This window comes from Elgaria multicarinata, chromosome 13 (assembly GCF_023053635.1).
Source record: "Elgaria multicarinata webbii isolate HBS135686 ecotype San Diego chromosome 13, rElgMul1.1.pri, whole genome shotgun sequence".
NCBI classification, from domain to species: Eukaryota; Metazoa; Chordata; class Lepidosauria; order Squamata; family Anguidae; genus Elgaria; species Elgaria multicarinata.
The window spans coordinates 33,094,111-33,108,447 of NC_086183.1; the positions used below are offsets into that span (position 1 = coordinate 33,094,111).

A 14,337-nucleotide genomic window follows, 5' to 3' on the forward strand; every position below is an offset into this window, starting at 1 on the left:
GTACAGAGAAACATGTACAGAATCTAGAAGCAGCCATAAATGCATGGAGGGCTTACAGACCACACTAGATTGTGCCGGCAGCTGCCCCCTCTGCTCCTATTCAGCTTAAAGCAATCCTTGTCCGGCCATTGGGATCTGCTTGATTCTTCCCCAGTCATCTTCCCACCCGATGCCTCAACTACTATGTCCCACAAATCCCACCCTATTTTTAAGTGCACCTTGGCTGAGTCTGGAGATGTGTGCGTGTGTGTTTTGGGCTTGGTGGGACCTTGTGGAAGAGGAGACTAGTTTCCTGGAGGGACTATAAAGACTGTTTTTATGGACCTCATTACTCCCCCTAGAGAAAGGGGGAACCCTCAGCCTTGTGCAAACAGCAAACTCACAGGTGCCGCCCCCCATGCTCTATCCCTTCCGCCGGTGCACATTACTATTCCCCCACTGAGTCCACAGCTGGTCAACTCATCTATCAAATGGCTCCCTAAACCACGGACTCTCCCACTACCCCATAGCTCTGACCTAGGTTTGGAGGTGTGTCAACCAGTTCTGGATGGGGCTACACTCCCCCTGAAAGACTGTGTTTGCAGTTTGGGGGTGCTCCTGGATCCGTCGCTCCAAATGACAGCCCAGATGGATGCGACGGCCAGGAGTGCCCACTATCAGCTTCGGCTGATACACCAGCTGCACCCCTTCCTAGAGTCGGAAGACCTAAAGACAGTTGTGCACGTGCTGGTAACCTCGAGGCTTGACTTCTGCAATGTGGTCTACATAGGGCTACCATTGTACCTAGTTCGGAAACTTCAACTAGTTCAAAATAGGGCAGCCAGATTGGTCAACAGTACATCTAGGGGTGAGCATATTCCCCCAACATTAAAATCACTCCACTGGCTGCCGATTAGTTTCCGGGCAAAGTACAAAGTGTTGGTCATTACCTTTAACGCCCCACATGGTTTGGGTCCAGGTTACCTGTGGGATCGCCTTCTCCCATACAGTCCGCCCCGCACACTCAGGTCCTCTGGGGTGAACTAACTTCACTCAGCTAAAACTAGGCTGACATCAGTTTCCCAGAGGACCTTTTCTTTTGTCGCCCCCGGATTGTGGAATGGCCTTTCCGGAGGAGATTTGTAAAATTAACTCTCTGTGTGATTTTAAGGCAGCTTTAAAGACTAGCCTTTTCCAGCAGGCCTATCCAGATCAATGTAAAATCAAGAATTTTTAAGATGTGTTGATTCCTGTTCTAATGCTGTTCCCCACCTCGATCCAAAGGGAGAGGCGGGTAAGAAATAAACAAATAAATATATTATTATTATTATTATTATTATTATTATTATTATTATTATTATTGAGACACCCCTCACCCCACACAAGATCAGGGTATGGGAGAAGCTGAAGAACCCTGGCTGACAGCCCAGTCTTAGGCACGTGTACTTCTCAGCTCTGCTGAATTACACTTTCCTAAGAGGAGGGTGCATCAGAAGGAAAGCCGCAGAAGTTTAAACGCAGCCAGAAAGTAGCTCCAAGGCTTGCTTTTCAACAAGCTTCAACTTCGCCATAATCAAGATAGGAAGGAAAATACAGTTAAGTTGCACCCGAAAAACTAGCGATATGGTAGAAAGATCTCATGAAGGGGCCAGGTAAGGCGTGTGCGGGAGAGTGGATCTCTCTTTCCACACACACACACACACACACACGAAAGAAGAAAACGTTTATCTTTTCATCTCACTTTGTAAATTATCTTGAAAACAGAAAGCATCAGAGAGAAGGGGAGGGGAGAGGCAAGCACCCAAAATCAACACGTCCAAATAGAGGTGCAGCCCACGGCTGGTGCCTCTACTACAGGCAGTAGCTGAATGAAGGAATTGTTCCGTTCCTCCAGTCCTTCAGGCCAATACCTAGAGAGCTGCCAGGACAGCAGAGGCTGGGGAGGGGGGGGATTATTCTTGCCGGATAATCCTTCATGCCCATTTGCCAGAGACCACAGATGCTCCTGCTTAACAGTCCAATGGATATCATCGCGCGCACACACACACAAATCTCCACACATTCATCTGATCCAACAGCCGGCTGATAGAGAGTTTGGAAGAAAAGGCTCCCAAGGCAAAAGTTTAAAAGCCTTCCTCCCCCCCCCACATGCCCCCACCAAGACTGAGCAACAAGCTTTTAAGGATCCACAGAGATGAAATGTGTAGTTCGTAAGAGACAAAACACAACTGCTCTTCTGGAGGCAAGACGAATCCTGAACATATGCAGAGGGCTTTCTCCTCACCATGGGGATGCAACAGCCAACCCCTAAATACTTGTGGTGTCTGTGGGGGGGGGAATGGCTTTTAGGATGCCATCCCCAGGCAGGCTTCACCCCCATCACTTCTGCTTTAGAAGACAAGCGCTGACCACCCTCCCCAAAAACCATCCAGCGTTAATTCCCAAACCTTCGTTTTGGAGAAGATGCACAACTAGCCTGAAGATGCACAACTGAAGATGCACAACTAGATGCACAACTTCCTTTAATCCTCCAACAGAAAACACGTTTCTAGATTTCACCCTTTGTACGGTCATGGCTTAAAAGGCATTTTCTATTTCCATTAAACGCAGTAAAAAAAAAAGAAAAGAAAGGCAGTTGTGCTTCACGCCCCTCCACACGTGCAGACGTCACGTGTCTTCGGAGGCTTGGGCCAATCCGAAAACGAACCCCCTGGAAAACTTCCCTCCTATCCCCATGACCTGTGTGATGCAGGTGGTCGTATACAGACCCGAGCTTCATGCTGGCACGAATTGCGGGGCGGCTGTCTACCCTGCAGACACAGCCCAGCTGCAGTTGGGCGGCCAGCCAAAAGGGCTGCACGCATTTCCCACGCGCTCAGTCATGAGGACCAGAAACTTTCCCCCCACTTTTTTAAAAGTTAAATCTTTTAAGGTGACACTTTATTACGAGCATCTCCCGGGAGGCCTCGGGGTTGCCTCCAGCCAGGCTGCTCTGTCTATCCAAGAAGACCTGGAGCCCCTTCCCAAATCTTCCCCAAATTCGCGTGTCCGCCGCGGCCAATCCTCGGGCGAGATATTCCACTGGCCCCAGCCCGCCCCCCCGCCCGCGGACCGACTTCCAACCGAGTCATCCGGAGTTACACAGCGGCCCCGATCCTAGACACGGAGGGACCCGCTACGAATCCACGCGCGCACACAAGAAATCGCCCCTCTCGAATTCGGATGAAGCGCACGCAAGCGTGGACCCGCCGCGTGGGAGAGCGCAATGCGGCCGAGCCTCAAGCAGCAGGAGAAGGCGGCGGAGGTCCGCGGGCGGGCGCTCCTGGGAGCGGCTCCGGGTCCAAGCGCCGCGGCCGCGCGCACTCACCGGCTGGCCGCAGAGCAGGCCCAGGACGCCCGCGACGAGGAGCCGGAGAGGAGCCATGGGGCGGCGGGCGCGAGGGCAGAGCCCAGTCCCGGGCCCGGGCCGGCGGCGGAGGGGCGCGAGCGCGCGCGAGGAGGAGGACGGGAGCGGGGCCCGCCTGCCCAGCAGCAGCAGCACGGGGCACTTTCGCCGGCGGCGGCGGCGGGCGAGGAGCGGAGGCGCCGCTGCGGCTGGTGCGCGCCTCCCGCGGAGCAGGCTGGAGCCCCGAGCGCCGATGGCTGGTCCGCCGACGCCGAGCCCCACGCGCGCAGCTGGGGAGTGGCGGCGGCCGGGCGCTCTCCGCGCTTTTAGGCGCCCGGCGGCGCGGGACCCGCCCCCCAGCCCCGCCCCCGCGGGGCTCCTCGGGAGAAAGACGCGGGAGGCAGGCAGCAGGGCGGAGCGAGGCCCCCTTCGCCTACCCCGCAGGCGGGGGGGGGGTGAGGGAAGGAGGAGGAGGAGGAGGAAAGAGGCCGGACGCCTGGGTCCCCCTGGCAAACCCGGGCGTGGTGCTGAGCGAGCGGAAAGGGGGGGCGTCGCTTCTCCCCCTCCCCCTCTTATTTATTTATTTGTTTATTTAATTACATTTCTATACCGCCCAATAGCCGAAGCTCTCTGGGCGGTTCACAACAATTAAAACCATCATAAAACAACCAACAGGTTAAAAGCACAAATACAAAATGCAGTCTCAAAAGCACAACCAGGATAAAAACCACGCAGCAAAAGTGATATAAGATTAAAATACAGAGTCAGAACAGTGAAATTTACATTTAAGTTAAAATGAAGTGTTAAAATACCGAGAGAATAAAAAGGGCTTCAGCTGGCGACGAAAGGAGTCCAGCGCAGGCGCCAGGCGGACCTCTCTGGGGAGCTCGTTCCACCCCTCTGGGGGTGTTTTCAGAAGAGGCTGGGCAGCCGCTGCCGCTCGCGCATGGCTGGACTGTTTTCCTGCACCTTGCAGAGGGTTGGGCTAGATGATTTTTGGGGTACCCTCCAGCCCCACGATTCCATGAACTTCTAGCCTTGAGGCAGCAGACGTAGTTTCCCCCTTCCGTTTTATCCTCCTGGCAACCCTGCAGGGTAGGTCAGGCCGACACACGGTGCTTTGCCCACAAGGGAATTATTTACTCCCACGCCTCAGCTGCTCCTCGCTCACACCGCTTTGCTACCTGGCTTTCAGAGCCCGTCGCTCAGGGGTGGGCAACTTGTGGCCCTCCAGATGCTTTGGACTACAACTCCCATCCTCCTCCACCTGCTGGGAGTTGTAGGTCAAAGTCAGCCACTCCTGCTACAGCTGCTGCATGACAGGCGGAAATACTTTCCCAGGGTGGAGATGCAGCACTGGGGAAAACTGCACCTGCTGAATTAATGCCTGCGAGACAGTTATTACAGGTAAAGAATCATGGGAAGGAAATCCCCCTTCCCCCCCCCATCTGCCCCCCCCCCCCCCCACACACACTTGGCTTCCTTCTCTGGATCAAGTGTTCATCTCACGAAAAGTTAAAGAACGAAAACCCGCAGCAGCAGCAGCAGTTCAAGAGTTTGATGTTGGGGGGGGGGGGGGAAGACCAGAGAAGTATTTTGTGCTTTATCTAGGGCTTGATAAGGAAGAATAGAAAATTTGGGGGGGGGGGTGTATTAAGAAATAAGAGACTCCATTTTGCAGAAAAAGAAGGGGGCGACGCTTTCTTACCCCGCCCCAGGACAATCAACTTCCATCGTCGGAGAGATGAACCTCTCTGTCCACCAACAGCTTCTTCAACAGCCATTGACTGGCTGGGGCTGATGGGAGTTGTAGTCCAACACACCTGGAGAGACCCGGGTTGGGGAAGGCTGTTCTACAAACAACCGGCATCCCCACATCCCCCCCTCACCCATACAAGAAACCACCTTTCAGCCCAGTGGACGCATCACCTGCTCTCTCCCTGTTGCAAAGTTGTCTGTTCGGAACAACGGCTTTGTCTTGTTTCCCCCCCCCCCCCACACCAGACTTTTATCTTACAAAACATCCACCCTCTCTGCGCGTTGTTAAAGGAAGGAACTCTCTTCCTGGCTGGGTGATGGAGCCGTACAGTAGGGTTTTATTCACACTGAAAAGTCCGGGCGGCGGTGGGGAGCGAGTGAGGAAGGGGGTCTTCATAGGAGCAGCACGCTGGCTCCAGCTGTATGCTAATGGCAGCACCTGCCCCCCTTCAAAATCCCCGGAGCGCCACTCCTTGCAAACCTCTGACAATTTAGGCTGCAGTCCTTAACATGCTTGTGCAAGAGCAAGTCTCACTGAAATCCCTTGGATTTACTTCCGTGTAAGCATGGTTATTTTACCACATCTATATTAATCCCATCAAGTAACCATAGGTCCTGTATAATAAAACTAAGATTATAATTACAATCCACAGGAAATAGAAATTGATTTTAAAATAACCTACACCGAAGACATTGTTAAGACGGGGAGGTCCAAAGTAGGTGGGAAGTTCTTTACCGTTTAAAAACAAAGCACAAGATAAGGGTCACTTTCCATTATTTAGAGATGTTTAATGTATTTATCTTCATTCGTTTGTTTTGCGTCTCTCTTTTTGTTTTATTGAATCCACGTACAGTGGTGTACGAGCACGCCAGTCTTGAGCTGCATAGATGTCTCTGCGATGAAGGGTTCTGTGAAACCCCAAAACATACACGTGCCAACAATTTCCCACTCTGCAATAGTGAAAGATTCACTTAATATGGAGCAGGTGCACCTGTTTTAATGTGACACAGGTTGGGACCTTGCTTAAAAACCTCACGCACCGTGGCTGTTTTGCTTGCCAAGGAAGCAAACGTGTGGTTGAGAGGCTGCAACGCTACGCCACTTACCTGGGAGTAAGCCCCACTAAACTCAATGGGGTTTAGTTCAAAGTAGACAGGTATGTGATTGTGCTGTAAATTGTATTGCCCCAGCCAAGGGGAATGTTCACCTCGATTCCTCCCCTCCTCAATCTCTCTTTTTTAGGACCTGGGATTGGGCTCTCGGTCTGGGGGAGGGGGCGGATGTTCATGCCTCAGCTGTGACACCCCCATCCTTAAAACACAGCTTTAATCCAGAAGGTGTTGGGGTTGCTTCCCCAGACAGAAGCAAGGAACAGGAAAGAAATGTGCAGCCAAACAAACCATATATGAGATGATCTCTGCATTAATTAATCTGGAAGAATTCACCATCAAGTAATGCAAGTTAGAATAAACACATCTTTTAAATTTGGCTTTTTTAATGCTTATGGTTCTAAGATTGTTTTTAATGTTTGTCTTTATCATTCATCTATTGGAATTTTGTAAAGTACCTTGGTTGGTTCGTTCAGAAAGGCAGTATAGAAATGCCATCCGTTTAGAATCTCACAAATCAAAACAGGAAATTTATAATATACCTATATTTCGAAATATAACATAGCAGCTCTAGGGTGTGAACTGGTTCATACATACGCAATTACCTGCATGTCAACTAGAGACAAAATGCCTCCATGCCCCCTCTTGAGGCTTATCTTCTAGAACCTACACACACACTCACTCACTCACTCACTCACTCACCCTGGGAGGGAAATTAACAAGAATGACACATTCTAGCAACCCAGACTGCAATTTAAACAAGGCATCCCAAAGAAAGACTTAAAAGAGGGACACAGTGACCTAGTATGCACAGAAAACTAACTCATGGTTTATTTAACCCATGGCTTGTTGGATTCTGGGTTGTCGTGATGTGTGAACGCAGCTGCACTGACCACGAACAATCCAGAAAGAGAACCCACATGTAACAAGTAACTATGGTTTAAACCCCTACCTACCCCACCAAATTAGACACAGGAAGCTGTCCAAAATAAAGTGGAAGCAGGGGGCGGAGAATGTTGAGACATGATTATGAAGTAGTTGGCTATTGCAAATTTTGCCTATTTTATTCCCCCTGGTTTGGCTTTTTCCCAGCCCCTGAAATCATACTTAGCTTTGCCCTCCCTGCCTTGTGGGATTTTAACAGGCACTGATGATGCTTAACCTCTAGCAATGGGGGGGGGGCAAAGGCTCAGTGAATCTGGAAATACAACCCTCTGATTCAGAACGCTGCTCCCCAAACTCTGTCTCTTGGGGACTCTCAGATAAATGCACTCTGCACTTGCGCAGGGGCCATTTCATCTGTTCTTACTTCTTCACTTCAGAACAGCCTTCCTTAGCCTGAGCCCCTCCAGATGTGTTGGACCATAACGCAGATCATCCCTGGTCGAACACATCTGGACAGGGCCAATCTGGGGAAGGCTCAGACCCTGGCAGGGCACAAATGAAGCCCCGAGCTCCGCCCAGGTGCTTTGAATCCCATCTTCACAACCTTAATGGCTAGAAACTTAAAACCAAAAAACCCACATCCCCAAACGTACAGATTCCAGTGTGCCAGATGCTGGACCCAATAAATTTTTGCCCTTGCAGGATGCTATTGTGGAACACACACAGATCTGGCAAAAAGCAGTTTGGGAGCAAAATCACTGCTGCACTAAGAAAACCCACCGATTCTCAAATGATTAGAGATTTCTTACACACACATACACACACACCCCAGGACCTTAATGCCTTTCCCAGGGACACACTTTCTCCTCACCCCACCCCCAATGCATTTGCCAGACAAAGGTGTCAGAAGCAACAGGAAAGGTGATACAGTGGGGGGGGGGGGACCCAAATTCCTGCCATGTGCCTGCAGGGTGTGAAATGCAGCCCCTTCGCCCCAGGGGGAGGGCAGCCGAATAGGAGGCACGCTCTTTCACACCTGGACACATGGTGGATGGCCGCAGGGGGCAGCAGCAGCAGGGGGGGGGACAACCCTAGTGGAGCAACACACACACACACACACACACACTCAGCATCTGCACATTGACAGTGGCAAAAAGCAGGCCCAAAGCACGTCTCTTGCCCCAAGCCTGGCCCTTTGGTTAGGAATTATTGGACAAAATGCCCTGGAGCGCTTCCCAAGGAGAGGGAAAGCAAAACGCATGGATCAACAACTCTGGGGAAAGGTGGGGTGGTGATGGAGAAGTAACCACAGGGATAGGGGCAGTTTCTGGGCAAAGAAAGACTAGAGAGTTTCAGGGCATTTAGCTTTTTTAAAAAAAAGTCAATGGGGGGAAGTTAGAGAGGTTTATGAGCTTATAAACAGTTTAGTGAGAAAGAGAGATCTTTCTGCCAAACATGGGAAGTACCCAAGTAAACTGATTAGTGGCTCAGGGCAGTCAGAAGAAAGACCCTAACCCAACACCAGATCTACACCAAGCAGGAAATGACACTTTGAAAACGGTTTGAAAGCTGTCTATGGAGTGTGTCCTGGGCCCCAACAGTTGTCACTACTGTTACAAAACGTTTTAAAGCAATAGTGTAGATCCTGCCCTAGTTAAAACTGATGCAATAATCCACTACATGATGTACCAACGGGAACTAGCTTAGACGGCTACACACACACACACACACACACACTAATGGGCTATCAACCTAGGATGGCCAAGTTTACAGAGTACAGTCCTCTTCCTGAAGGCATGCTCCATCTGAAGAGCTGACCTGTCCAATTCTGATTTAAAGCTGTTCAGCAGTGGAGCAGGTGGCCTCAGGGGGTGGTGGGGTCTCCTTCCCCGGAGGTATTTAAGCAGAGGCTGAATGACCATCTGTCAGGGATGCTGTAGCTGAAGCCTGCAGTGCAGTAATGGTGTTGGGCTAAATGATCTCTGAGGTATCCCCAAAGCTTTGATTCTATTAAAGATAAAGACCATACAGTTCTATGTTGGAGAGCTCCTGTAGAGTTCTGACTAAAGCCTGGAGTGGATTCACTGCCCCCTGACATAGGAGCCACCAGCCTCCACTGGAACCAAAGGAACTGTTGCTGATCAACCAAGTAGCAGCAAGATACCCGGCTAAACAGGTGGTCACCCGGTCTCCATCTTCCCCTCTAAGGAGAGGTACGCTGCATTCTGAATACTCCGCTGAATACATCTGGCTAGTGCTGTCAGAGACAGGGTGATGGACTATATGGATCCATGTGTGATCCAGCAAAGCTCATCTGGTGGATGGATCTACTCAGAGTGCACATGCACATGCTGGGCTGTATTCTGCAGCAATGAAAAAGGACAGGCCTCTTGGGAAAGCAGCCAACAGTCCTTTCAAACGAACGCATTCAAAAACCAGGCATCGACTCGCTTCCTTCACCATGCTGAGCTGTAAACAAACATTATTGCTGCATTAAGAACTGGAGATGTCAAAATATTGGCACAGGCAACATGGAGGCAAGAGAGGGGTAATTAATTCCTGATTTAATTCCTGAAAGGAGGGGGTTATTTGGGGTGGGAGGGTGAGCTAAGAGAGAAAGAGAGAGCTGTAATTTTTTAAAAAGAAAATCTGTGTTTGGCAACAAATGCATCCAGAGGAGTTCAACTGGTAAATAAATGCTGAGTAGCCCTTACCACAGCAGTATTTTAAAACTGCCTTACGGATGTGTTGGAGTGCAATTCCTATTATCCACAGAGATGATGGGAATTGAAGTAGGGTGACCATATGCAAAGGAGGACAGGGCTCCTGAAAAGGGAATTTCAGCAGGTGCCATTTGTATGCATGCAGCACCTGGTGAAATTCTCTCTTCATTGTAACAGTTAAAGCTGCAGGAGCTCTGCTCCCTTTAGCTCAGCCTTCCTCAACCTGGGGCGCTCCAGATGTGTTGGACTACAACTCCCAGAATGCCCCAGAATTCTGGGAGATGCAGTCCAACACATCTGGAGCGCCCCAGGTTGAGGAAGGCTGCTTAGCTAGAGTGACCAGATACAGAAGAAGGCCAGACTCCTACAACTTTAAATGTTGTGATGAAGAGGGAATTTCACCAGGTGCTGCATGCATACAAAATGACACCAGCTGAAATTCCTTTTCAGTGCAACTGTTAAAAGCTACAGGAGCCCTGTCCTGCTTTTCATAGGGTCACCCTAAGTTGAAGTCCAACAAGTCTGCAGGGCACCATGTTGGGGAAAGCTGTTTAAAACGCTCATCATTGCAAACGGATCTCCGGCCCGTCTCTCGCGCAGGCAATGAGTAATAACTTTCTGCAGCATGGCACGATCAGGCCCAGCGGACTTGCAACTGGACAACGGACAATCCGGACAGTACAGGTGGCAGCGAAATCAGTTTCTTCCAATGATGTGGCAAGTTAGTGCAATGACATTGGATTGTATCCAATGTTCATCCTACTTAGAGTAGACCCATTGAAATGATTGGTAAGTTTGACTAACATTGGATACAACCCACTGGGCCTGACCGGCAAGCAATTAGGGACTTAAAAAAAAAAAAAGCTCTATTAAAAACATTTAATGCATTCAAATGACTTCAAACACTAGGCTGTGTCTTGATGTTTTTGTTACGGGTTAACTTACGAGGACCCCCACCCTAGGCATGCTTCATGCTCAGCTGTCTCCCCTCCCCTGTTCTCACACCCAGTGAACCCCAGGCATGTGTAACCATTTGCTCTCGCCATCCATCCCTGCTTGAAACATTAAGTGGTAAGACAAGTCTCAAACTGCCTCTGAGCGTATGCAGAATGCTTTCCCCTTATCACTAGCCGTAGGTAGCCCTAAACTCAAGCTGGTAGGCACACCAGAACAGGAAAGTGGAGAGAGACTATCTTGGCTACAAAGTTAACACCAAAAATTCTCTTGAGGCTCAACCCTGTAATTTATGCCTGAGAAAATAGGGGTGGAAGGAACAACACTGATTTATGAATGAATGGAACACCCTGACTTGTCAGCAGTTTCTGGAGAAGCCCCCCCCCCCCCCCGCCCAGAGAGAGGGACTCCGATTAGCATGTCCAAAGTGCTGATTTGGTTTTGTGGCACTGACTTTTTTTTTAAAAAAAACAATGCTCCTGGCTGCTGTCCGCACTGGGTGTTCCCCAGTAATTTACAACTCTCCTTTTCTCCTTCTGTTTTCTCTGAAATTAGCAAGAACAAAGCTGGGAGACACACAACTGTGAAAACATTCAAGTGTGGTTCTGTAGCATCTGAGCATGTGCAGACTCCCTCTTTCAATCGGCCTGCAAGCTTGCAGATTTAGAGGCGAAGGATCTCTTTGTTACAGTGTGTTGTGGTTTCCAGAAATTAACAACAGTGCACGGGATCTGGGCATGGACACATCTTAGATGCTACGGTAGAAGGTGGTACTTTCAAAACCCTTAGAACAGCCTTTTCCCCAACCTGCTGCCCTCCAGATATGTTGGACTGCAGTGCCCATCATCCCATAGCCCACTGTGGATTATGGGAGTTGTTAAGTTTGACACATCAGGTAACGGACTGTTGCCTATTGTGCATGCACCACTATCAATGTATACAGTGAATTGGAGAATGGGAGAGAGAGGCCTCAGCCCCAAGGAGTTTACAATCTCAAGTTTGCTGGTGGGGAGAGAAAAGGAATTGTGTGTGTGTGGGGGGGGGAGCAGAGCTCCAATTGCTTCCTTGCAAACAGAGAGGAAGAGTCAGGGTAGAATAGCAAGGGCTTTATAGAAAATGTGGGATTTAAAAGAGGCAGTCTTATGCTAGTATTCCTGGAGCAAGTAGAAATATTCAGCAAATATATGCCACATCTCCTGAACCAGAAGTGTTGAGGCCGTGCCCCAAACCTGGCCTGCAATGGCAACATCCCCTGCCCTTGACTGGCAGTTATTTGGTGGTTTTAGGGTCTTTTCCTCATTTTGAAAAGTTGAAATGCCTCTCCGAAGGCAAAAACATGCCGTTATTTTTTGTATTTTGTCCCGGGGGGGGGGGGCTTTGCCCCGCCCACCATTGGAAGGGGGCCCCTGGGCACTTCTCCAAAAAAGAATTTGTCTGAAAGATTTTCAACACCCCTGCTGATAGTTAAAACGGTATTAATCCCTACATTACAAATATGGGAACGTGAGAACGTGGCTTGCTTGTAGTTCTGGAACCAAGGGGGCCCACAGCTTACTTTCCGTACCACAAAGTGGAAATCGACAGGTGCTGGTGGTCCAAGCCTGCCACACTTATTCCAAGAGGCCGCAAACTGAGGAGAGAGGCATCTCGCTCGGATGCAGGGGCAGGAGGCTAAGCAAGGAGACAGGCCCACATTCTTGCTCCAAGCATGAATGGAAGGAAACACCAGGATTTCTGTCTCCGCCTTGTCTGCTGCCAGCAGCGTGGGGAACGGAGACACATTAGGAAAGGGCGAAAACTGTGTTTTCTGAGCAATAAAAAGCAATTTCCACCAAGTTTAGATTCTACACACCCCAGCTGCAACTGATAATTGCAGACAATATTGTCCCACCGTCTTCCTGCTATTGAGAGCCTAGAAAGCCAAACCTCATCTTTTGATTTTACAATTTATCTTTCTGACATACAATATCCCACCCTTCCTCCAAGGTGTGTTTGACAAAAAAGCTCAGCATCAATTGCCACAAGCCGAAGGCGGAATGATGCACAAAGAAAATGGTGTAATGTACCTGAAGATACTTAAAATACGTATCATTTCTTCTGCTTCCAAAAGTCTGAGGGACATTGCCCTGTTCTGCAATCTAGCCTTTTCAGTATTTTTTGAGATTTCACCAGCTATTACCCAAGGTATGAGAGAAATGTTTTGGGTATCTACATATTAAATTTCAGTATGGCCTTGATTGTCCTTTATACAAACCTGTGAATCATCTTCTAACCTTTCATGGACAAGAACTTAGCGAGGGGGCAGCGCTTGCGAAAATGTTTCAAACTGGCTTGACCGCACTAAGAACACTTGGGCGTCACTCTCCCTCTGACGGGTGGCTGAGAAGCATTATGGCACTTTCAAACACAGAGAAGAAAGAACAAGTCTTCCAGGTTGTCCAAGGCATTCTGGTTCAGTATTTCACAACTGTAGAGCGAACACAGCCACACGTACAGAGTCCTCTCTGAAGTTTTGTTGTATCACCATCCTGCTGCCCTAGAATCATAGAATAGCAAAGTTGGAAGGGGCCTACAAGGTCATCGAGTCCAACCCCCTGCTCAATGCAGGAATCCACCCTAAAGCATCCCTGACAGATGCTTGTCCAGCTGCCTCTTGAAGGCCTCTAGTGTGGGAGAGCCCACCACCTCCCTAGGGAACTGGTTCCATTGTCGTACTGCTCTAACAGTCAGGAAGTTTTTCCTGTTGTCCAGCCGGAATCTGGCTTCCTGTATCTTGAGCCCGTTATTCCGTGTCCTGCACTCTGGGAGGATTGAGAAGAGATCCTGGCCCTCCTCTGTGTGACCACCTTTCAAGTATTTGAAGAGTGCTATCATGTCTCTCCTCAATCTTCTCTTCTCCAGGCTAAACCTGCCCAGTTCTTTCAGTCTCTCTTCATAGGGCTTTGTTTCCAGACCCCTGACCCCTAACCCCGTTTCCCCATGGCTTTCACACCTGCCACCAACCAGCATGAAAAAGATGCATTCTTTGGAAGCCTCAAGGGAACGTCTCTCAGTTATGTTAGCTTGGCAGCAGGAATAGCAAGCTGCTGGAACAGCCCTCCATTTAGCAGCCTCTTCTGCTAGAAGCACCTGCTTAGTGCACAACGCAGGTTGGCCTCTTCCAAACATGGGATCTTGGTGGGATAGCGAGGGGGTTGGCCCAGCTCGTCACATTCCCTGACCCCCTTCTCCAAGTGATGCCCTTTGCCTGGCCTTTCTGCTTATCCTGGTGCCATGTCCCCCCAGGAGCGGATGTGCAAACTTTCCTTTGGACATCTGTCAGAGAACCTCAGTGGCAGCCTTCTCCAACTTGATGCCCTCCAGATGTGTTGGGAGTACAACTCTAAGGCTGGGGCATGCTGGGAGTTGCAGTCAAGCACAGCTGGAGGGCACCCGGATGGGAACGCTTCTCTGTGCATTGTGGGAAATCATGGGGAATGCTCTTGGGCAGTCACTTCAAGTAGGTCCAAAGACCCTTGGGCCTCAGGAAACTCTCTTGAGAAC

At 49.8% G+C, this 14,337-nt stretch overlaps 1 protein-coding gene across 1 annotated transcript in view; it reads right to left on the reverse strand.

Moving 5' to 3' along the window:
• DLL3 (delta like canonical Notch ligand 3) overlaps positions 1-2,010 on the reverse strand; it is a 44,597-nt gene extending 42,587 nt beyond the window's left edge. The window contains exon 1 of the mRNA XM_063139771.1: positions 1,942-2,010. Within this exon, the coding sequence (XP_062995841.1) occupies positions 1,942-2,010 (69 nt within the window). The remainder of the gene's footprint in view (positions 1-1,941) is intronic.
• Positions 2,011-14,337: the final 12,327 nt, after the last annotated feature.